This window comes from Marmota monax, unplaced genomic scaffold (assembly GCF_021218885.2).
Source record: "Marmota monax isolate L192 unplaced genomic scaffold, Marmota_monax_Labrador192_F-V1.1 WCK01_AAM20220418_F8-fsc00129, whole genome shotgun sequence".
Taxonomy (NCBI): Eukaryota; Metazoa; Chordata; class Mammalia; order Rodentia; family Sciuridae; genus Marmota; species Marmota monax.
The window spans coordinates 2952702-2978251 of record NW_026693811.1 but is presented as its reverse complement, the minus strand read 5'-3'; the positions used below and the strand labels follow the sequence as shown (position 1 = coordinate 2978251).

General features: G+C 32.3%; 1 protein-coding gene across 10 annotated transcripts in view; it reads right to left on the bottom strand.

Moving 5' to 3' along the window:
- Slc4a10 (solute carrier family 4 member 10) overlaps positions 1-25550 on the bottom strand; it is a 312110-nt gene that overhangs the window by 86458 nt on the left and 200102 nt on the right. For all 10 annotated transcript variants that reach the window (XM_058584951.1, XM_058584950.1, XM_058584957.1 and 7 more), the window contains 2 exons: positions 16236-16396; positions 9089-9277 (listed from right to left, as the gene is read on the bottom strand). In XM_058584951.1, coding sequence (XP_058440934.1) covers positions 9089-9277; positions 16236-16396 — 350 coding nt within the window. The remainder of the gene's footprint in view (positions 1-9088; positions 9278-16235; positions 16397-25550) is intronic.

Sequence of the window (25550 nt, the reverse complement as noted above, 5' to 3'; positions counted from 1 at the left end):
AACACTCACCAAAACTTAATTCTTTTGTAGTTCTTTTCCCTATTATAGTGAAGATTACATTAGTTAAGTACAGATCAGAGCTGGGGATGTGACAATGGATGGAAAAGGTTAAATCCCATCATTCACTAACTACCAAATATTCTTTGCAGTTATAAGTCATTTAAAATCTATCCATAGTTCACAATTAAATGACAAAGTGCTGGGAGCCATTAGCCAAGTAAGTATGACAATTTCCTTGCCAGCGTACCCCATGTTGCAGTGACATTGAATGTACTTAACCTTGCTCAAGGACCAAGGCAGATTAGGGTGTTCCCGGTTTTAAGATAATCTTGTTTAGGGCGTTCCCAGTTTAGGTTCCAGGTTTAAGGTTTAAGATTATTCCTGCTGGGAATAGGGCGTATCCTGCTGCCTGAGTTCCCCTTGAGTTCTCACGGGATTCAGACAGTATATTTTGGAGATAGAAGCCCAGTGGAGGTGGATTTGGGCAGAGAACGTGGATTTGGGAAGAGAACGTGGATTTCCCCAGAACGTGATTGTAGACGGCTGGTGTGAGTTCGGGAATAAAGAGTTGCTGTTTGAATCTACAAGCTGTGTGGTGGCTCGTGATTGTGTGCCCAGCCAGACTGCGGCATTTGTGCCCAGCCAGACTGCGGCAACAAAGGTTTATTTAACTTCTCACTTATGTCTCTTCTTCCTCAACTTCTTCCCATCTAGACTCTGTGAAATGAGTGATGACAACCCAACTTTGAAGATTTGACCACATTTATGACCTTAACTCAGTGACTCCAAAATATTGCGCTCACTTTCATCAGTCTGAGACTTCAGAAATACTCTCTCTACCTAGCTCTTCTTTCTACCTACTTAAATCTCAATTTTATTCCAAACTCCTCTTTTCATTCCCCTCTTCTCCAATTATTATGGTCTTTATTTGAACTTCTATAATTCCAATAGTACTTACAAAAGAAAAAAAAAACTTCCCTTTTAAATTCTCTCCTAAAACCTAACTTATTCTTTGTTACCTAGAAATCACCTAGTGTGATTAAAAACACTATCATTTTTGGAATATTAAGCCTCTCAGGTAGGAGTCAGTTACTAATAGGAACAATTTTATGATTTAACATTGTTATAATGTCAGAAAGCAATAGGGCTTAAGACACTTTTAGAGCTTAAATGCTTCTCTGCTTTCACTAAACAAAATAAAATACAATATTTGGCGAAAATAAAATAAGCAACTTTTAAAAGCAAATTCACCTCAATCCATGTATGCAAGTTCTGATTATAGCATATTTCAGGAAAATTTATAAAGTTCAGAGAAATTTCAGACAAAGTACATAAAATATTTCCATTCTCCCATTTCTAACTGCAATATGCAGCTCTCACTGTGAACTGTTCATTAGCAGCCATTCAATTTACCATTCTCAAAATAATAACTGTAATTTTTTAAAAAACCTTTTACATAATGCATTTGTGCTACTAACGGATGTCTTCAATCACCAGTTTCACATCATTTCTCCATATTTTCATGAGTTATAACATTAGATATATTTCAAACTAAATTTATTGAATGTTCTATAAAATTGAGTGGTGAAACACAAGTCATGGGAAAATTAAATAAACATGTATCTGCTTTCTTACAATAATTAATTTCATGTGGTATAAAACTACATTGAAGAACAATTATTTAATTCTCTAAGTATACACGTACAAAAAGAAAGTAACCCCATGCAAAATCATCAACTTTGAAGAGATTGAATCAAATGGAAAGTATGTTGAAACTTAAAATTTAAAGAAAATTGAATATCTTTTGTTTTCTTTTGTATATTTTCAGAACATTTCACAAATTATTTTAGTTCATGCAATATGTTTAAAACATTAGCATCTATATTTATACTCGCAAAGAATTTTAGTCATAAATGTTAATAATTTTAAGATATTTTGTAATTTATTGTTCTAGTCTATTCTTGTTCCAAGATGATTAAAAAATTTTACAAAACATTACCTTATAAAGTTGATATTAAGAAAGTGATTTAGGATCTATTTTCTTTGAATATTTTAAGTGGGATTGATAATGATCTAGTTGAGAATATTTAGCAGGAATCATACTAGATGATAATAAATTCCTTGCTATTTCTAGATTCTAGATGTGTGCACAGAATATATGCTAATACAGGGGGGAAGGCATAAAAACTATCAGCCTATGAGACAGTAATATAAACCACAAATTTTTTATCTTTTATATTTTGGAGATATGGTAAAATGTACTTATCATGACAAAGGTCCTGAAAATTTTAAGAAGCATTTGAAATCTTAGTATATTATTTCTTAAAACTTGCATTAATTAATTATTTAAGACAAAAGAACACATTAAATGTGTATATCTTCAGAACAGTTATGACAAGCTGGCAGAAAATAGAAAAATGTTCAAGTACTATAATTTAAAAATTAATAAGTTTGGTTTGGGTTATTTGTAAAAAAAAAAAATAGAAGCCTTTAAAAGTAGCTCAAATTTTTATTTGATATATTTATAAAACTAAAATCCAAACATGATTTATAGTCCATTGAATTACTAGAACTCTCATATGTTGAAGAAATTTTTATAATTCTGTTGTGAATCATAATCTGTCTGAATATTTCTTCAGTTTATTCAAATCATTACAAATTTTCAAAAGAAATTGATGGGCTTGAATATCAAAGTAGATTTCTTGAACTAAAAAACTATTATATAAAAGTAATCCAGCTAGGCGTAGTGGCGCACACCTGTAATCCCAGCAACTCGGGAGGCTGAGGCAGGAATATCATGAGTTAAAAGCCAGACTCAGCAATGGTGAGGCACGAAGCAATTCAGTGAGACCCTGTCTCTAAATAAAATACAAAATAGGGCTGGGGATGTGGCTCAGTGGTTGAATGCCCCTGAGTTCAATCCCCAGTACCAAAAAACTAAACAAAAAAGGTAATCTATACATCGAGATTTTGAAAGAGAATCACTATCTTTCTTGCTGACTTGCTGATGTTGAAGGCCATAGTTTACAAAATGGCAATTTTTAAGTGCAGAATTTATCCTTCAACCAGAAGAGAATGTGTTCTAAATAGAATAACAAATAATTTGCTAGGATATTTTCTGTATCAGGAAAAAACGATAGTATTTAGTTTGAGTTTAGCACTCACATATTTATGGAAGCTTTATGAATGCTACTTATTTATTATAACTTTCCTAATCATTATATTACAATGCTTGCAAACAGAAATGTTTTAACTTGTTTCTTTATTGTTACCTTCAGTTTGTCCACTGATAACTTTCCATATTTATATCACCTATGAGTGAATGTCATTGCAATGATTAACAACCTTTGTTATTATAATATCTAAATAATTTTAAGACATAAAAATGATTGTAAAAATAGATATTTATTAACTTGGTAACCTATTACATTCAAAGTATTCAAAAAGTGATGGAAAGTAAAAAAAGCATTAACAGTAACCAGAGTCTAACTATTTAAATGTAAACACTGATAAGCCTAACACATCATCCTCTGTCATACATCTATATTTTCTGTTACACTTGAAGAATTCTTCACTAATCCCAATTCTAATATTTGTTTTACATCTCATCTAAGTATATGCAATATTCATATGAACACTTGTTTGAATTAATTTTCTTTGAATGATAAAATGATTTTTCCCTCTGGACTTACATGTAGGAATCATATAAAAATATTATAGTTAATGTATTTTTCTAGGGCCAAGCACAGGATAAAAACTGACAGCAATTCAAGTGACCACTGCCTGAAAAATGGAAGCTCTGCTTCTCTGCTTGTCACACCATAAATTTTTCATTAAATGTTTTGTAATACTGGCATAGCCATTTCCTTCATTATAATATTGTAGGATGGGAACAATAGATTACATCAGAAGTACTATTTCATGATTTCAAGTCATGACAGTATCATTAAAATACCTCATCATTAAACACAATGGTAAATATGTTCTCAAAAAATATCTTGAGTACTACACTGATTCATTCAAGTCTTTACATATAGTTCTCTCCCTCTTTAAGTAAATTGTGCACAGAAGTATTGTAAAATAGCAGCTTTTAAATTTTTATTTGGCCAAATTCAAATCAATACTGCTTAAGTGTATCATTGTTTAGTATTGCTTATTCTACTGTAAATCATGTGTACTAGAAGGAAACTGGGATGAAGACATGGAAATACATTACTATTAACCTAGAGACCAAGCTGGTTACACTACCTCAGAAAACGTCAACGCATTTAGATACCCAAAGGGTAGGAGATGAGGGAGGTACAGAGATGAGATGAGCCTGTTAGAGACAGACACAAGACAGAGCAAAATAAAGAAATATAAAGATGAATGACAAAGTTACGTACATGTGTAACAATACATTTATTCATGGGATTAGAAAACATGAAGAAAGAAGGTTTAAATATTTAGAAAATGTTGACTAGGTGAGATATATTTAATAAACATGAGAGTATGCATATAATTAAACTTGGAGAAAAATTAGTATGCCTGAAAATAATTAATGTAATATAAGAAATAACAAATTTAAGCACATCATCATAGAACTAAGCTTGCTGTTAAGATTTAGTCTTGAGTTCAAAACTCAACTACAACAATATAATATTGTTGTATACAATATAATATAATCCCTGAACAGACCCATCAATTTTGTCAACAATACCATCCTGGTTTTCTTTCACCTACATGAATCTTTTAATATGCTTTCTGTCAAGAAATTCTAATAAGAAATATTCTATCTTTACCTTTTTCTTCCTAGATAGAACATTATGAGAGATAAATATTACACCATAGATATCTTATTTATGAGACCACAACATTTAAAAAACAACAAAACATGTAAATATCAAGACACATAAAGGCATCATGCATTTGTAAATAAAAAGTACAGCATTTGTAAAATAAGTGATTATAAGGCAATAAATGGGATTTCCAAAACCACAAATAATAATAATTCATAGTACATATGTATACAGTGCTTCAAGGGCTGGAATCTACCTAGGTCTAAAGAATCAACACATATCCCAACCTTCCACACCTAAATGTTCTTCAGTAATTATGTATTTGAACAAATACTAGAGACTTTCTGCTTTGCAGTTTGTTTTTGAGATTCTAAATATGAAACACATAAAAGAGAGGGACAGAATTAGAAATTATTAGTAAAGGACAGAGTGGATTGAAGATACCCTACATCTAAGGAAACTAAGAGTCTCAGATTGTTTTCAAAACTACAAAAGTTATCACAAGGATAATAACATTTTGAAATTGACTTGCAATTCAAATTTCTCAGTAAGTGAATGTATGACCTAAGTAATAAATGCAAATACTAATTTATTTTGCTATTTTGATTATTTTAGTCTTGTTTTTAAAACATCTTCTAGTTTCAAGAAAGTATCTGAATATTCTTGATATATTTATTTTTAGTACTTTCCATCCATACCATTTTCAGGGTTCTAATGTCAAAGTAGATATTATTTTTCTATTATTTTTGCTGTTGTTTTGCCAAATGTAACTGTCACTTTTTATTGAAACATCAGAATCAGACATTTAATTCTCACAGTTTTGATGCTTAATGAAAAGTGAAAGTTAAACACAGCATGGTGGCATTAAAAATGCATGGTGAATCCATAGCATCCTGCATCTTAGCCCATGAGAATATGCAGAATACCAAGAAAAAAATTATACAAAAAAGTACAGTGTATTGGGAGGTGGAGATTGACAAATTATCACAAGTTACTAAAAAAGTATGAACAAAAGTGTAGACATGGGAAGGAAAAGAGCAAGGAACTACACTATCTTGTTAATCTAACCTTTAAAACTAGAAAGACACACATTCACAATAGCACCTGGATATTTAACCTTTGGAGTAATACTGTTATAGTTTGGATATGTGGTATCCCCAAAAGCTCATGTGTGAGACAATGTGGCAAAATTTAGAAGTGAAATGATGAAATTTTTATGGGATATTCAACCCAACCAGTGCATTAATCCTCTTGAATGTGTTAACTGGATGGCAACTGTAGGGTGTGACTGAAGGAGGTAAGTCACTAATGGGCATGCCTTTGGAGTATATATTTTTTGTCCCTGATAAGCAGAGATCTTTCTGATTCCTGGTGGCCATGTCCTGAGCTGTTTTCTTCCACCACACACTTCTATTGTTCTGCCTCACCTTGAGCCCAGAGCAATGGTGTTGGCCATCTCTGGACAGAGACCTTTGAAAATATGAGTGCCAAATAAACTGGCTCCTCTAAAATTGTTCTTTTAGGTCTTTTGGTCACAGCAGTGAAAACATTGACTACAATAACTCCCAAAGTAGCATGCTCAAGGAACGATTCAATTAAGGGAGTAGAAAACTCATTCTAAGTAACTCTTTTAAACATCTTTACATAATCATCAGTCCATTTTTTAGGGCATTTCAATTTCTTTGCCCCTAAAGCAAAAGCACATTAAATAAGAAGAGAGAATTTATTTCCATATTTATGTTTTGAAAGGAAAACATGTTCTGCCATCAAGTTTCTGGAAAATGCTCCCTGCTTAATTCTTATTCTATAATCATAAAAGAAAAAAGTGAACCTTTTTGGGTGAAATATATTACTGAAGAGATTTTTAGATAAGAAAATATTATTTTTATTCTTTTTGATATTTTAAAATCCTTTTGCATCTCCCTGTACTACTACACCAAAAAATTTGAACCTCTATTGGATGTTTTGAAACCTAATGTCAAGTCTATATATATGGCTATGAATTTAAATTTGTTTGTTTATCTAGACTTTGTCAGTTTTTAGAGTTCATAAGTAGATTGAGAACCTTAGTAGTAAAGGTCTTTCACACTTTTTTTCACTTCTGAGTAGAAGATTTATTTCTAAATTGGTAAAGTCTATACATATTTTCAGAATTCTCAGCACACATAATTATGTAAAGTGTGTGAGAAAGCAAAACAGAGTCATAAGGAGGTGTTATAAGCCTAGGCTTAGAAAACTACTTCTGACAGCATACTCTACAACAATACTTAATTGGATATATGAATCTTATTACAAGTGTTTCCAAGTTTTTATTACCCTAACGTATGCCCTGAAAAGATGCGTGTGTGTTCAGATAAAGGCTGATTTTACAGATGGCAACAGAATCACTCAGATACTACTTTTTGGGAACACTAAGCCATTTCCTGAATAAGACAAAAAGTAAGCTCTCAGAAAACCTTGTTATCTATATCTATATCTATCTATAGAGAAACTTGTGACTCATGGCTGTAATTCTACAGCTATAATTCTCACATCCTTTTTTTTTTACGTTTGACAGAAGTTTAAAGCAAAAACAGTAATCTAGGTCTGCATGATATTATAATGGTCAGTTGATCCAGTAAATTCCATGCTCTCTTCCCTCAGAAAACAAAAACAAAATTCAATGAAATTTTTGTATAGTAAACATTATTGCAAATGAAGTTTGAGGTTAAATTATAGCTAGTTCACAGTCTAAGATCATTGCCTCTTTGAAGAAACACAAACTTTTCTTATAGATATATATATTTTACTGCCTGGTTTTCAGTAAAATTGACAAAATGAAGGCAATAGTTTAATTTTTCAAAATGTATATAAGTTCTTGGATAATTAGTTCCTGGGTATATTTTCATAAGGTTTGTGAAATCCTGTAAACATAAGCTCATACTTGAATTAGTTTTCTTGACATTACCAAACCAAATTAAAAATACTAGCATTATAAGAATAATAAAATTACTACATTTTTATCTCTCCAATCATAACTTCATTTTCTCATTAATATGTATCATATAGCTTAAATGAAATTGTGATTTAGAATATAAATATATGGCATAAAAGATTTGAATCAAAGAATGTTATCTATCTTCACAATATTCAGTGGAATTTGTAATCTTAAGTTGCTATAAACCATAAAGTGCTCATTACAATTTTTGCAAATTTTATGTATGCACAACTATAGATCCTTCTATACAATAACAATGACATCTTCAGTCATTGGGACTTCTAAAAATAAGTTTCTTGCTATTGGAAACTAGACCTATATTCTGAAACAAAATTGAGTGATACCTTAGACCATTTCTTCTGTATTTGTTTGTGTATATTTGATTCAGTAGTATGAAAACTGGTGAAAATTTCCATACAGAGCAAAGTCTAGAGAAAACTCAATTTCATACATTTGTGTTTAAGACATCACTAAAGATTTTGAAAAGGAATGAAATCACACAAGATTTAGTCCATGCTGTCAACACATGTGCTTTAGTACTTTTATAGCTGATGGAAGATTAACAAAGTCATTTTTATCTCATGGTAACTCCATTTACCCTAATGAGACTAATGGAAAATAAATGATACCGAAATTTCTAAGTGGCTTTCTTAGTGTGGTCTATGTAAGATTAAATGGATGGAAGGGGAGAACAAAGAATACAGGAGATAAAACAGTCTGAAGTGGAAGTCAAAGTAAGTCAATGATTTCTGTAAAATAATAGTATGTGAAGATGATCCATGAGGAGGCTCCACTGAAGATGCCACACAGCACACAACAATGAGCCCATGAGTAGAAATGAGGCCTAACATAGGTAGAATCACATGCAGCGTGCTGGTGGGCTTTCAATTGCTAACTCTAATGGAATTCAGTGACTGTGAGCAACATGAGGCCAGCATCTTTTTCCACAAACACTAAATGGTAAGCATTATTCATTTTAACTAAAGACCACCTTTGGCATTAAGTTGAAGCATTGCATTACTTGTTTAAGATGCCAGAGATGCTCCATTTATGTTTGCTGCATTCATATGTGTAAGTTCTTATTAGATATATTTTCTTTGCATTCTTTCATGAACCTTTCAAGAAACTTAAATTCCTTGTTAAAATTTCTACAATTTGATACTTGATAATAAGACTGCATATACAGTATATGCCTATGAAAAGAAATAATTCCACTATAACAATATGAATTGTAATAAAACATTTTCAAGTGAAATATGTTTTAAAGATATAGAAGCACTGATAGTTTAGAGACCTATAGTAGATATAAAGAGCACAATAAGGAAACATTTACCATTTTTATCCATGGAATTTGGTTCTGATTGTTTCTTGCCAATATCAGCAAAGGATCGAACAATGGGAATTCTGTTGGTAAGTTTTTTCTGATTTTGGTGGTGGTGCTGTTTCATCAGTGCCTCGTGGACCCTGTGACGTACATCTTCATTCAGCTGACCTGAGCTCACCTGTTGGTCAAGGACCATATCTGAAGGAGGGAAGGCAAGAGAATATGAGCATAGCTTTCCTGTTGTACTATGCTGGCAGTGGACCACTGGGTCCAAAACTGTAAACCTTAAATACTAGTTTTGATCTTGAAATAGGAATTAATTCCTTTGAAAATATATAGGTATGATATTAATAAGCAGAAGTCTATCTTCCCATATAGAATGCTGAATAAGAAACACATGCATTTTTGAGCATAAACCATTTAATTTTTTTTACAAAAAAAATAAGAAAAAGGTTTTATTCTCAAAGTCTGGATTGTTTCCAGAAGGAAACTCCTCTAGAATTAATTAATTTTAAATATGTAATTCTCATATTTTTTCCCCAAATGACATAGTTGTATTGAAAAAAAAAAAGTTATGTTCTTTGTTGTTTGCACTGATGGGAGGGAATATTTGTAGGGGTAGCATCAAAATAATTTGTATGTCTGAAATTGTGGTTTTATACTTATATTTTAATATAATTTAATATGATTTTCTTCCATTTTATTGTTTCCTCTTTAAGTGAAAATATAGTGCATGGAGGTCCAGGCAACTGTTTAGTTGCCCACATTTGGAGAATAAACAGTTCAACTTCAAATTGACATAAAATCATTCCTTTCTCAAACTTTTCCTTGAAAATATGTTTAGATAAAAAGACCTATAACTTAAAAAAATAAAAAAATTAAAAAAGACCTACAACTGCAAAACATGGTAAAATTTCAGAAGGCTGTCACTAAGGAGATTGACATTTACCACACATAGTATCAGAAATACCCATAAAAGAATTGGTTAGGTAAAGGCATTTTGAGTTAAGTAGTAATATAACCGATCACCTCAATAAATCTCAATGCAATTTGTTTAAGATTATCAAATATAACTGTGATTAATTTCTGAAGCACTAACTCTTTATGTAAAACACATTACAATGAATCATTTCCACTGCCTCATTGAGGACACTGAAGGTTTCAAAATTAGCAGAATTCTCCCTTATATGCTATTGTTTTCTTTCAATGTGAAAGGAAAAAGGATGAGGGAGATAGACCTGGTTCACTCTATCACATTCCATCTGTGTGACCTTACAAAATTGAATATGCTTATTCATAAGGGGGAAGGTAGCAATATCTCATATTTTTGCCAGGACTAATGACATAAAGCACCTGATGCACCAATTGGAATATTGAAGCTATTGGTAAATAATATTTCCAAATACAAGATTTTCTTTGTAATAATCTTTAACTAGGCTATGAGTCCCTAACTTGAAATTTGCAGTAGTTTTAATACATTCATATTTTATTATAGTATATGTTATAGAGAAAAAGCTGGGCTAGCTGATAATAGAAAATACATATCAAACGAGCTAAAATAATTAATTTTGTTGGTTCACATAATAGGAAGACTCAAGTTAGGCTGGCTTTGATTCCATTCCTCTGTGGTTCTGCCTGCTTCTCTCCTCTACATGTAAGTTTTAACCTCCACCTGGTGTTCCTTATGGACGTAAGGTAGCAGTCAGCAACAAGGAAATATATGTCCTTGCTCATATCCAACAAGAAATTTGATTAACTTTTTGTGATTGTCTCTTAAAAGGGTCTTCCCCCAGACGGGAAAAATTCTCCTAGGTCCAACTGACAAAGCCCTGCCCATCCAGAATCAGTCATTTGCAATGAAACCAGGCTTCACATAATTAGTTTAGACTAATTAAGAACTGCCCTTCACTGAAGAGTCAATTCTGTAAACCAGACGTAGACACTCTTTTTCTGAAGTGAGGCAGATAATAAAAATTTTAGGCTTTCTGGACCATGTGCTCTCCAGCATAACCACTCAACTCTGTCTTCATAGCACAAAAATAGCCACAAACAACATACACAAATGAGCACAGATGTGCTCCAGCAAAATGTTTTTATGGTTACTTAAATTTTTATTTCACATAATGTCACATTTAAAAATACTAATTTTCTTTTTTTATTATTTTCAACCATGTAAAATGTAATCACCATTTTTAGCTAAAAAGCCTTATTAGATAGGGCTGCAGGCCACGTTTGGAATGTGGGATATAGATAGTTTGCTCTATTGATTTACTATTTCCCATGAAAAGAGGTGAAAATAAATATTTGGTAGTCAGCCTTAATAAATATGTGAAATATTCAGATTTCAGCCACTATAACTATCTCAAAAGGTCACTTTCAATTATGAAGATATATAATATTAAGATAATATTTAAATCCATCTGTCAACTCTTTGACGATCAGTAGTTATAATGCCCCTAAATTACTTTAAAATAAAAGATCTGATAAATATTCAAAATATATGACATTATACTGAATCCTTGCTAGGATGGAAAAAATATGTATAAAATATGCTTATAATATATGCTTCATGAAATAACTTAAAATAGATTATTAAAACACCAATATGACATCATTATAAGGCAATTTCATCCGTAAGCCATGGTATGATTGCCTATTTGATATTCTAATTAATCATAAAAATTAATTATATAATAAACTGTGAACATATTTATAATTTTTCATTTCTAATAAGCTACAATTTTTTTCAGTTTTGAGCACTACAAAGATTCATAGACTGCTAGCTTCACAGTTTCTCAGCAATGATGTCTTTATTTTAAACAGTTACATAAGAGAAAGTAAATATTTTAAAAAATACTTATCTGCTCATTAGTTACACAAAATATACAATAAACTCCTTTGAGGTATAACATCATCAAATAACCCATTAATGAAGTAGAAAAGCTAATCTTCTTGTTGATGAATATAACTTATACTAGGGTGAGATTTAAGTACCAATGGGAATCTGATTCAATAATCACTTACATTGTTCTCTTCATCACTATAATATATATCAGAATTAACTTGAAAAGTAGGAAAGGATAATGGACCATAATCACTTTGGGCCCAGAGTCAAGTCCTGCAATCTCAGCAGGCTATGATGTCTAAATGATACAGTCTCGCCTGCCAAAGCACAATGCCAGGATCTTGATAAAGGAAGAAGCAAGAAGAAAAAGGATAAATAGGTCACCCTATTCTATTGTTAAGCAGGTGCTAGAAAAACTACAATCATTTATGTAAAAAGGCCTCAGAAAAAAGAAAAATTATTTCTCCTCCTAATATCAGGCACTCATCAGTCCATCCTAACTACGAAATGCTCTTAGAGATCAAAAGATTTTGCAAATCCTATATAAATCTATGCCTCTTTCAAGATTATCATATAAGTACTTTGAAAACCCATTGTCTTTTCCTTAAAAAAAAAATTGAGAGAAGAGTAGGGAACATGAAATTTTGGAATTCTAGCTTTTGGTTGCCAGCACTAAAATCATAAAAATATAAACCACCATAGAACACTTACTTCACAGACCAAAGAGTTTTATAATACAAATGTGTTTAAAAGTATACGGTTAGTCCTATATTCCCAAGTCTGCAGTTTATATTCAGTGGAACAAACTTTGTGGATTTATATTTCAATAAAAGATTCTAAACAACGGAAGTTACTTCAATGAGTTGAAAGCTATGATTGATCATTTGTTCATGGTACTAACTTTAGTTTGGTTCTAATTTCTCTGTAACTTTCATTGACAGAATCAGGATAAAGTATTCACGCTGGAAAGAGCATATTTTCATTTTTAATCTTTATAAAGCTGAACTTCAAAGAGATTAACATAGATCATTAAATTGTCTATAATGTATATAAATATAATTAGGAAGTATTTTCAATAAAATTAGCCTCCACATCAGAATAAATCACAGTAAGAAAATATGTCTGGGGGAATTTTGGATTTGAAAAGGTTAAGTAATGTTTTTAAGGTTGAAGTTTAGATTTATTGAGTTCGCTGAAACACTGGGAAATAGATACATTTTAAATTAACTTTATCCAAGAGAAAATCCAACTTTAATTATACCAGAAATTCTTGACAGACCTGCCAGATACAAATGGGATTTTCTGCTCCTAATTCTAACAAAATCTCTTAAGGAATTATCTAAGTCTGTCAAAAACATCAAAACACTGATATAAAAATCCTTGATCGTTCCAAAACAATATCTAGGGCATATTTCTCTACTAGGAAACATGTAGAAAACAGTACTTCAGAGCCGTGCATTCACAAAGTACTAGGGCCTAGCGTCCTTGAAGATAAACTTTTAATCTAACTTTTGGAAAAGGAAAACAATCGACTAATATATGTCCCTAGTTTATAACTGCCAAACAAATGGAAAAAGTAATGATAAACAGGAGGAGGGAAAAAACTTCCAAGTCTTATTGTTAATGATTCTGATCACAATTTATTATAAACAGAACAAAAAAAAATCTATGATTATGGGTTGATCAAAAGAAATTATTTCCATCTTAAAAAGGGGCAAATAGCCTCTTTCCTACTTCATAAGGTTGTGAAAATAAACTACATTAATGGATATGAAAGTTCTTTGCCAAGTCAGAAATCCTAAAAACGTAAAACAGACTTACTTATTACACACTTAGTAATGCAGCTCAATTGTCATAACATGAAAAGAGCAGTAAGTATAAACAAGAAGAAAGTGATTACAAGCTGTAAGGAGAAAATAGTGAGATTTTATTGAGGGCAGAAATAAATAACTTTTAATTTAAATAAAATTAAATTATGCTTACTAGGTGAGAAGAAATTTCTCATTAAGAATTGAAAAGGAATCTAAGGTAAAATGACCAAAACAAACATTTGTACCATTATTTTCTACATGATGTTAGGATGTTAGCTCTAAACTACTGACATATCCTGAACAACATTTTACAAGGTGCTCCTCACTGAAAGTGGGACGTTCAAGTTGGGCTACTTCAGAGTCAGAAAGACACTAATTAGAAAGGCAGAAAGAATACTAAAAAAGCTATTTTAGGGTATCAAGCTTCCATTGAACTACTTTCATTGTAAGAATAGACATAGAGAATGCAATTTGCTTGAAAAAGCTAGATTTAACACAGCTAATCTTCACATATTCTACAGAACTAACTTAGAGAAGGAGGCCAGGGTAGGGAAAAGAAACATAATTTTAGACAGTAAAATTGAACTAAACCGATGAAATGAGCAACAGAGCTTTAGTCAAATTACTGGGAAAAGATTTCCTGGTAAGAATAACTTCCTGAAAAAAGCATTAGAAATTATATGCTTTAAGAAATTTAAAGCCTGGTAAAGATATATGAAGAGTATGTTACCTGAGGCTTATTTTGACAGATTGAGGAATTTGACGATTTCATTAATAAAGCCAATATAAAACTTATTTGGATTAGTCAATTTCAAAGATAATGCCATCGGTAAGTGAAGCAGAAGAAATGAACTCCTTAAGGCAAAATCTTTTAACTTTCAGATTATTAGTGTCTATATTTAAGAAATAAGGCTAATGATAATACTAAACTACAAGTTTGTTATGAGTATCTCAAAGATTATATACAAAGTTTAGAGCTTCCTAAACTTCAAAGTTTAGGAAAAGCCACCATTTTAAAATACAAAAACTGTTTATTGAATATCAACAAGACCTAAAATGTAAAACTAAGAAATTGAGGGGAATAGCTACTATTCCTACATTCTTAGGTTTGCACATTTCTAAGTTGACCTTTTTAAATCTTGATTTAGTGTCAACCATCAGTATAGCCTGTGTTTTTCCAAAATCATACTCTAAATTCATATAGTCTTTCAGCCTCCATATATGTATTTTAAAGGGTAACTTCTTTATATGTAGTATATTCTTAGGGAAGAAGGCTTATTTTTCTTGATTTGAGGTGGTTCAATATATGCATGTCTATCACCACAAATGACCCAAATCAATAATTCATAAAATGGTTAAACCACCATTAAAATGCAGGCAACATCTACTTCAACATCTACTTTTTCTTCAGACAGCAGTTTAATATAAAAGAAAGAACACTGGGCTTAAAATCAGAGGCCTTTTGATGGATCTGGGCCATGGAAATTTTAGTTTCCATTTTCTCACTGAAAACTGGGCATCATTCCTACTTTATGGGCTGTTCTAGAAATTAAATTAGATACCTTATTTTTCTAATATGATGATTAAATACCAATTCATTTTTCTCTTATTTGTGATTTTTAAAACACACACACATAGTTTTGGGAGTTTTTCCCCATTTCTGCAATATAATTAACATATTAAAGCCTCCTTTAAATCTTTCTATCTCATAAATAAATCCCACGTAAAAATAATTTTATTTTTTCCCAAAGTAGGAATTTAAAAGAGCCTGCCTTATTCTTTTCTTTATTTTTATTTTTAAAATCTTCATTAATCATTTCATTTATACTCTTTCAAAACTGATTTCTGTATTTTTTGTATTATTTTATTCTGTTACACCGTGTCTTCTTTCTTTGACTCTATTTCTGAGACAGTGATACATTTCACAAATACAACTGATGGTGCATAAAGCCATAATAGAATTCCAGTACAAATCATTTGTCCCAGAGTCTAAACTTAGTGGTAAATTATGAAGCATGGCTGCAATACTTGGCTTTCTCTAGAATGTAAAAGTTTTAATTCAATTTAAAATAAATGGCTGTATCTTTCTGTGCCCATTCTAATCCAATATTTTTCCTAATTATTGAAATTTTTCATGTGGTTATTTCATATTTTGGAATATTGGAAAAATTAGGGTTTTTTTTCTTTCAGTTTTCTAATGGTGTTAATCTAAATACAAGTGATAAATAAATACTAAATGGGGGTCAGTACCTCTAGGTTCTTGCCCTAGAGTCATCACTAACCATCTAGACTACATTTATCTGAGATTCTTTTTTTATTTTTTTTACCTCAAGTTAAGGGGTAGAAGATGACTTGTAAGGCCCCAGACATTGATCATGAGAATTTGTTTTCCAAAGTTCACATGAATGGAATTACTCATACAGGTATAAAAAGGAAAAGAGAGTGATAAAAATCAGCGGAATCCACAGAAACAAAATAGACAAAGGAGAAAAGGATATACCTGCAATTTCCTCTAAAGTGTTGGCATGCATGTCCAGCAGCACAGTTCCATTCAGAATGCAACTTCTCAGCTCAAACAAGCTGTGCAATGAAAGAGTAGCCACATATGGTTTGCTCCACCTTTCCCCTCCATCTTCCACATCTTCTTCAAACTTCAACCACCTATACAAATAAATATTTTTATCAGCACATTGAATTTTATATTGTAGATGAGTGATCCTTTTTGACAATTATATAAGTTATAAATAGAAAGATAATCATGTTTCCAGGCATCATGGCAGCTCAGGAGGCTGAGGCAGGAGGATCACAAGTTCAAAGCCAGCCTCAGAAAAGCAAGGCCCTAAGCAACTAAGTGAGACCTTGTCTCTAAATAAAAAAATACAAAAGAGGGCTGGGGATGCAGCACAGTGGTTGAATGCCCCTGAGTTCAATCCCTGGTACCAGGGATTTTTTTCATGCTTCTTCTTAGTTTCATGGGTTTGGGAAGTAGGTAAAATCTCATTCAAGTTACTCATTTTAGTTTCATTAAAAAACATTCATTTTGTAATTGAAAGATTATTAAAAACAAAGGAAGCTCTTATTACTTTTGTTAATTTTTCTAACTCTGAACAACCAGTGGTCACCATGAATCTGATATAGGGCTAAAAAAGACAGCATACTTCTTCATGTAAAGATAATATTAATTGAATAAGAAAATAAAAAAATACAATATTTAGTTTAGTGGAAGAAATTAAGCCTAAATATTTTAGTTCTTGATAATATTCCCATTCAAATTTTAGGGAGGCTATTATAATTTGTTGCCTATTCTGTAGGAAACGTTTTTATTAGGCTTGTTGAATGAAAATTAGTGAAAGAAACTTCCTAGGCTCTGAACATGTGAGAACTGAACTAAGACTCCATTCCCTGAGTGTTCCTTCCAGGGAAGCAGAAGAAGAGAACCATGATACTGTGATGCCAAATGAGGCACTACTGCCTTCTTAGAGTGAAATGAATAGTAATACCTGGGAATGGTTTGTAAGCAAGATTAGTAGAAGAGATAAAGAGAAACCAATGATTTTACTACTTTGGCAGCAACCACTCAATGCTTTAGGGTCTTGCTCTCTAATCTAATAGTTCACCAGTTTAATTCCTTTCTAATGAACCCTATCCTAAATTGCCTTTCCCTCAATCTCCCACCATTTCCTTCATTCCATCTGTCCTTAGTCATTTGGGCCCTACATCCTCTCATCATGCAATATCACAGAAGTTCTATATATAATATTATACTGATATTTTATGTAATCAAATGACCCAACTCCACAGATGACAAATGTGTGGTAGTAACTAGACAGGGAATCAAATGGAACATCTAAAAGTAACTAACCAATGAGTTTTTCAGAATAATTAATGTGCAGAGTAGCAAGAGAGATCAATGAGTTCTTAGAAAGAAAAGAAAAAAAGAAAAAGACAGCTTTGCATCTGTGTCTGGTGGTGTTTAGGAGGGAAAAAAAATGGTCAGGAAGTGAAAAGGAAAGCAATAGTGAACAAGAGCCAATCCTGCAAAGTTTGCAGACAGGGAGGAAGAGCTATGCCTATAGAGAACATATTGAGGTTGGAAAAAACTGACATTTCAGCCCCAAGTCACTGAAAGTTATCCTCTTCTAGGTTGGCAATTTTATAGATGTTTTTATTTACACAGTTAGAAATTTTTCATGTTAGTGATTCTTAAAGCTTTTCAGCCCTTAACAGAGCCACAATACCTCACACATCACATGAAGAATATTACAATATTGCTCATGAACTGTAACTGGTTCTCCCCTTTTCCTACTAAAGAGTAGGATTTTACTACCTGGCTCCTTTTTAACCAGGTGAGAGCATGTCACTGTGACTAATGATGGTGAAAATGATTTCTGGTCAATGAATTCAGAGAAGAAATTATGTGTGCCAATTCCATATTGGAGTATTTTCTTGCTGAGAGCCTCTGAGCTCTCTTTTATCCTGGGCATGAAAACAAACAATGTTTGAGACAGAGGTTTCTCTATCAATCAGAGTCTTTAAGTAACTATAATGAACAGAGGAGCCTCCACTGATCCCATGATGCAGATGAACAATGAGCCATTAAAACAAACAAACTTGTAGTTTAAAACCATTGAGATTCATTATATTTTTAGCATAATTCAGATGATATCAGTTGATCTAGATGACCATTTTAGCTATTCATCTAGCATAAAAATCTTAATTAGAATTGTTGGTGAGAGTGAATATGATTTTAATAAATATAATAAATTAGAATTAGTAAGTATTATTAAATTATCAATAAATTACTAAGGCCATGGTCACATTATGAATGTCAGCATCATAAAGAATCAACCTCTTGATGGACAATTTGAGGCAGAATTGTTTTGTAGAATGTTTCTTGGACTTGTTGAGAATAAAAATAAAGCTAGGTTTGTCCATATTCTACAATTAAGCTACCATGTGACCAAGGAAAATTCTTTCAACTTCTCTGGGTTACAATTTTCTCATCTGAATAAAAATGTGATAAACTCAGCACATTAAATTATTTGTCCAAGATCACCTAGCCAGTGATCTTGTCAAAGCAGGATTCAACTCCAGGATGTTGTTAATTTTATTTTTCCCAGTCTGTGCATATTTCTCACCATAATATAATTGCCTGTGTTGAATTTATTATGGTTCTTTTCAGCTCAAAGATCTTATGTTAATTCTTATAGTACAAACTGATTGAACATTTAATTTTTGTCCATGTCTAAAAACAATCTCAAGTTGAAAAATGTTCTTATTTTCTCCCTTTCTTTTTTACACTGACTATATTTGTTTTCTTTATTACCTACTATGCTAGAAAAAAATAGATATTTTTCCTTTGTAAGAACCAAATATCCTATTCTGTGTAATGGACTATAATGAAATGTTCCACAAAATGGTGGCACCAAAGGAATAGATGCAACTTTTATTAAGTCTTCTGTCACCTTATTTATTTCTGACATGATGTGATTTTCAGACAAAACGAGCAAAAGAAAGACTATATAGAGGTACTTAGGCTAGTGCTAATTTGATTGAAGAATCATGTTGGATTTTAAATCTAGTTTCTAATATGTTGGGTGGCAAAGAACACATAGGGTTATGAAAGGATATTAATCGTGTTTGAGGTGAAATAGATTTTTTTTCCTATGAGAAGATGGCCTCCATTTATTATTTCTGGAGTTATAGCACTTTCTACCATCCACATGTTAAAAAATTGCTTCTAAAATTTTGTCTTTAAAATTTTTATTCGAGTGGATACCTGAAGAGTGTTTGTACATGACCCTGAACTAAAAATCATGTTTCCTAATTTCTTAATTACATCAGTAAAACTGACCCATACAATAGTATTTTTTGTAAATTGTAATAACGTTTTATTTTTTTAAATATTCATATGCCTCTTCATCCATATAAAATGGTCTAGCCCTTTCTTAAAAGGAAGTTATAGTTAAATTTTACTTCTAAATAATAGTAAAAACAATTAAATAAGGGACCAAACATTTACATCATTTCATTTGGCTGTTTTGAAAGTAAAAAATTCAATTTTAAGAACCCTGATAAGAAGGGATGGAGTCTCTGGAAGTTCCAAGCAGTTTGGTAGTTTAAATTACCAAATATGTTACATGCATGGATGGTTTGATGTACCCATAGATTTTATGAGTATTATAGAAGACAGAAGGTGCTTTCCATAAAAAGGAACCCACAAGTAACAAATATCACGTTACTAAAGATACTAAACATTACACGATTCAGTAACCCCAGAATGATGCCAAAAGTTTTAAGAGACATTTAAACAAACACTTTTAAAGAGACTATAAAATAATATATATGTCACATGAGTATGTCTCTCTTTTCTGTTTTTTTATCCCATAAACAGGTTTGGAACACATTAGGTCTATTTAGTCCCTAAATATACTATGAGTTGCAAGATGTCTGATTGCAGTTAATGACCTTAAGTGCTGCAATTTGTTCCAGTTTTCAAATAAACTCTGCTGACATTTGTTTGAATAGCAAACCAAAGCAAATAGGAGTCTCAGAGCATGAATGTGATGTGATGGATGATACAAAAAATAAAAAGCTGAAGGCCAAATACATGACATTTTCTATATGGGATGGGAGAAGATTTAAACCCTGAGCAGACTATTTTAATTTCTTCCAGTATGTCTAGATCTGTTTTCATCCATGATTAGCACACCGAAGTCTCTTTCTACTAAACATTAAATAAGTGTTTCATGAATTCTTTGAGGATTAAGTCAATGACAATCTGCTGTACAATACTTGAATTGAAAATATACAAAAGAAAATTCTTTTTCCAGATAGAAATAAATGTTTTCTAGAGAAGTTAACTCTTCCTGTGTATGCTATCACCACCAACTCAGTTCAACTTTTCTAGGAATTTTTATTCTCTGATTATATCCATACAGAAAGAAGTTCCTAGATCATCCAAAATTATAGCTTTGGAGGAAATGAAACATCCTTTCTTAGGAGAGTTAGGGCACATGGAAGGAGGTGGATATGGTTAGGGTGGAGCTCGAGAATAACATATATAATCACAGAACACCTATACCTCTCTTAAGGAAAGTGAAACATATCTAAGCCCAATGTTCTTAATTCACATGATCTTCACATTTCACATGCTGCTAAAAATTCTAGATTACTTGAACATTTACTAAATTTTGAGTATCAAATATCTTCGCTACATCAATAAAACTGTTTTGATGTAATATTTCTTTTCCACACTACCATGTATGTATCAGAGGCTAAGTGTACCCCCTGCCTGGCTTCCTCTGAGCTCATCTGTGGGAAGCATTTTTAAAGGGCAACCACAGTGAGTTGAACATGTTGTCTCCATCACCACACAGCTGTGGTGGCTTTACTCACTTTTCTATTAATAACATGATATACTATTTATATGCATGACATTGTAATTGTGTTGATTTCATTAGCCTCTTCTTATGCTTCTTTTAGAGTTTTAAAAAGTGAACAGCTGGTTTTCAGAAACATCTATTAAATAATTATGATTCAAAAATTAAACTTCAAAATCTAAAAGTTTGCCTAAGTTTCACTTGGCAATAACAGTGGGCATAAATTATTCAAGATGTGATATGTGACAGGTGCAGTGTGCTGATAAAATATTGCTTTTATTTCCACTGTTAGGATAGACAATTATTAATCCCACCTGGAATATTAACCAAAAGAAAAAAAAAGTGCTTCAAATTAATGCTAATGATTGATTAGAATGAAACTGCATTTGAAAAGTCAGATGGATTCATGAATTAACCCAAATTAGTCCTTTTAGAAAAACAAAATTACTTCTGCCACTTTAAAACCACTAAATTTCTAAGTTCTCAATAAATATATTCTGTTTACCCCTAAAGTGTTGTATCTCAGCCAAAATTCATCTACCCTCCTCTTCAATGTCTGTTACTATTTTGACTGCTCATCAGATGTCTCCCTGAACCTCAAACAGCTGTACCATTAAGCTTCCAAAAGCATGACTACAAACATTGGTCCTTCTTAATATTGTTAAAATAATTAACTTTGCTCTTTATAGATAAGCAGTAATACTTTTTCTTCTATTAGATGTAGGGTCTCTGGTTTTATTCCTAAGTCCTTGATCCATTTTGAGTTGAGTTTTGTGCATAGTGAGAGATAGGGGTTTAATTTCATTTTGTTGCATATGGATTTCAAGTTTTCCCAGCATCATTTGTTGAAGAGGCTATCTTTTCTCTGATGTATGGTTTTGGCACCTTTATCTAATATAAGATAATTGTAATTTGGGGGGTTAGTCTCTGTGTCCTCTATTCTGTGCCATTGTTCTACTAGTCTGTTTTGGTGCCAATACCTTGCTGGTTTTGTTACTATTGCTCTGCAGTATAGTTTAAGGTCTGGTATAGTGATGCCACTTGCTTTACTCTTCCTGCTAAGGATGACTTTAGCTATTCTGGGTCTTACATCGATGTTTATAGCAGCACAATTCACAATAGCTAAACTGTGGAACCAACCTAGATGCCCTTCAATAGATGAATGGATTAAAAAAATGTGGCATATATACATAATGGACTATTACTCAACAATAAAAGAGAATAAAATCATGGTATCTGCAGGTAAATGGAAAAGTTAGAGAAGATAATGCTAAGTTAGCCAATCCCAAAAAATCAAATGCCAAATGTTTTCTTTGATATAAGGAGGCTGATTCATAGTGGGATAGGGAGGGGGAACACAAGAGGAATAGATGAACTCTAGATAGGGCAGAGGGGTTGGAGGGGGAGGGAGGAGGCATGGGGTTATTAAGGATAGTGGAGTGTGATGAACATTATTATTCAAAGTATAGGTATGAAGACACAAATTGGTGTGAATATACTTTGTATACAACCAGAGATATGAAAAATTGTGCTCTATATGTGTAACATGAATTGTAATGCATTCTGCTGTCATATATAAATTAAAAAAAAGATAAGTAGCAATACATTGTGGTGGTTTAGGATAAACAACTTCTTCAATGTAATCCTCTAGAGAATGATACAATACTACCTGCTCAACTGTGACAGAGTGAAAAGCTAGATTCTTTTTTTTAATGTTTATTTTTTAGTTGTAGTTGGACACAATACCTTTGTTTCACTTATTTATTTTTATGTGGTGCTGAGGATCAAACCCAGGGTCTCGCACATGTGAGGCGAGTGCTCTACCCCTGAGACACAACCCCAGCTCAAAGCTAGATTCTTGTATTGCTTCTGTCCCTTCCCAGCTTTATGAGGATGGAAAAGTTACTGGAAAGTTTCTGGTTAAAAGAAATGGATCACCATCTGACCTAGAAGGTGAAAATCACCAACCATTCCAAGAATAAGGAAGTTACTATTGCCAAAACATATTCCAATTTTACTCCTCAGTTTAAGGATGAAGTTAAAGAATAGAAAAGCTTCCAAAATATAAGCCTTAACAATAACTTCAAGTGAATCCAAGTAACTAGAGTTTTCTACTCATCAAAACCACCACATCTTCCTTTAAGTCATCAGGGTTAACCTGTTTCCTATAACCAGTGAAAGACAGATGCTCCCAGCCTTAAACACGAAGGTGGGCACCTTATCTTCCTTATCAATAACTTTATTCATGAAAGAGCAAAGGTTCTATCACTTAATTGTGGAAAAGATTATTATACATTGCTTTCCTGCCATCAAATAAAAATTTTGAGCACATATATATTTTAAAGCTCCTTTGTAGTTAGTTTTCTATATTGTTGGAGAATAAAAATAAAGTAGAAAGTTCTTAATCTTCAAATTGATGAGGTTAAATAAAAACTTTTAAACAGCTATTTTTAAAATATTACAATAAAAATTATCATAAGTAAAACTGGAAAGTTTCTGGTTAATTCATGTAAAATTTTCATTAAAAGAAGTAATAACTGGCCGGGCACAGAGGTGGACACTTTTAATCCCAGTAGCTTGGGAGGCTGAAGCAGGAGGATCAAAGCAGTTCAAAGGAGTTCAAAGCCAGCCTCAGCAATGATGAGGCGTTAAGAAACTTGGTGAAAACCTGTCTCTAAATAAAATATAAAATGGGGCTAGGGATGTACCTCAGTGTCCAAGTGCCCCTGAGTTCAATCCCTGATGCAAAACAAAAACAAAAACAAAACCCAGAGGTAATAACTAAATAACATATCACCAATTTAAAGTATTCAAAAAGGCAAATAAAATAATGAATGATTTGACACAAAAGGGTAAAAGGAATGAACAATAAGTACACCAGAAAAAAATAAAACATGAAAAGATATTGAACCTCTCTAACAATTAAAGAAAACCAATTAAAACAATGAGATTCATGTTTTCATATATGAAATAGGAAAAAATTAAAACGGATGACTTAGCCTGACAAGGGTTTGGGGAAATAAGTCACTCTTCATACACTGTTGGTGGATGTGTAAATTAGTAAAACATTTTATGATGGTAATTTTGCAATATCTAAAATGTCTGCTTTCTTTGGTACATAAAATTCTACTGTTACAAATTTACCCTATATAAGTACCTAAAAGATACATGTGTAAATAAACATTATAACAATTTTATGGGGGAAAAACTCAGTCTACATGTCTATCATGATAGGTTATATAAAGTTTTTCCATACAGCTGAATGCAGAAAAGGTATGTCTAGCCAGGTGCAGTGGTGCATGCCTGTAATCCCAGCAGCTTGGGAGGCTAAAACACGAGAATCTCAAGTTCAAAGCCAGCCTCAGCAATGGTGAGGTGCTAACCAACTCAGCGAGGCCCTGTTTCTAAATAAAATACAAAATAGGGTTGAAGATGTGGCTCAGTGGTCAAGTGCCCCTGAGTTCAATCCCTGGTAGCCCCCCCCAAAAAAAAAGTATGTCTATGTTGCTGATACAGGAAATGTTATAAATATAAGTGAGAAAAATAAAGTATGAACACCGTGTGTTATATAATTCCTATTGTAAAAACTGAAAAAGGGCATTTTGGAATTTGGATTTTGGATTTTGGAATCTGAAGTTTTTTGGGAATATGCACAACACTGTTAACTAGTTGCCTTTGAAGACAACTACCTGCATACAGGTAGAGGGATACCCTGGGTTTTCTACTATGTTATACTTTTTAATGTCAAATATTGGCAAATATTAGCCATTTTTATAGATGTCAACATGGATGAACTAGATGTTAGTCATTTTGGTTTTCTTCTATTTAGTATTTTTTAAATAAGAGAGAGCTGTAAAGGCCACTGTATCAAACAAAAATTATGTGGGCCCTTATTATTCATAATTCATTACCATGATTATATGATCAATTCCATATTAATTCTGATGTGATATCGTTAAGACAATAATTAAATAAACCTACAAGTTTGACATGATCCAATAGAGTTCTGTAACTTTCAGAAAACTATTGCAATCTGAGGTCCACTAATAACAGAAAAAAAAATTAATAATTAGAGCTGTCTGGCCATGGAAAGGATAGCCCCACAAAACAGGAAACCCTGAATCAATAACACACCATGTTCCCCTCCTCGTATACCTGCTCCTCTGCTTTTTTGCCCAGTTAACTTCAAGAGTCGGCTGAGCAATAACCTATGCCAGGGAAGCTATCCAGCTCCCCTTTCCTTCAGCCCTGTGGTTTAGATACTTGCTACACATGTCATCAACTGGGAGCTCATTAGAAAAGCATGACCAGACTCCATGCCCAAAACCTACCAAATCTACATTTCAAACAAGATATCAGGTGATTTGTATTCACATAAAAATTAGAGAAGCACTGGGTAAATGACAACCCTAGCTGTGCCCACAGTTCCTTTT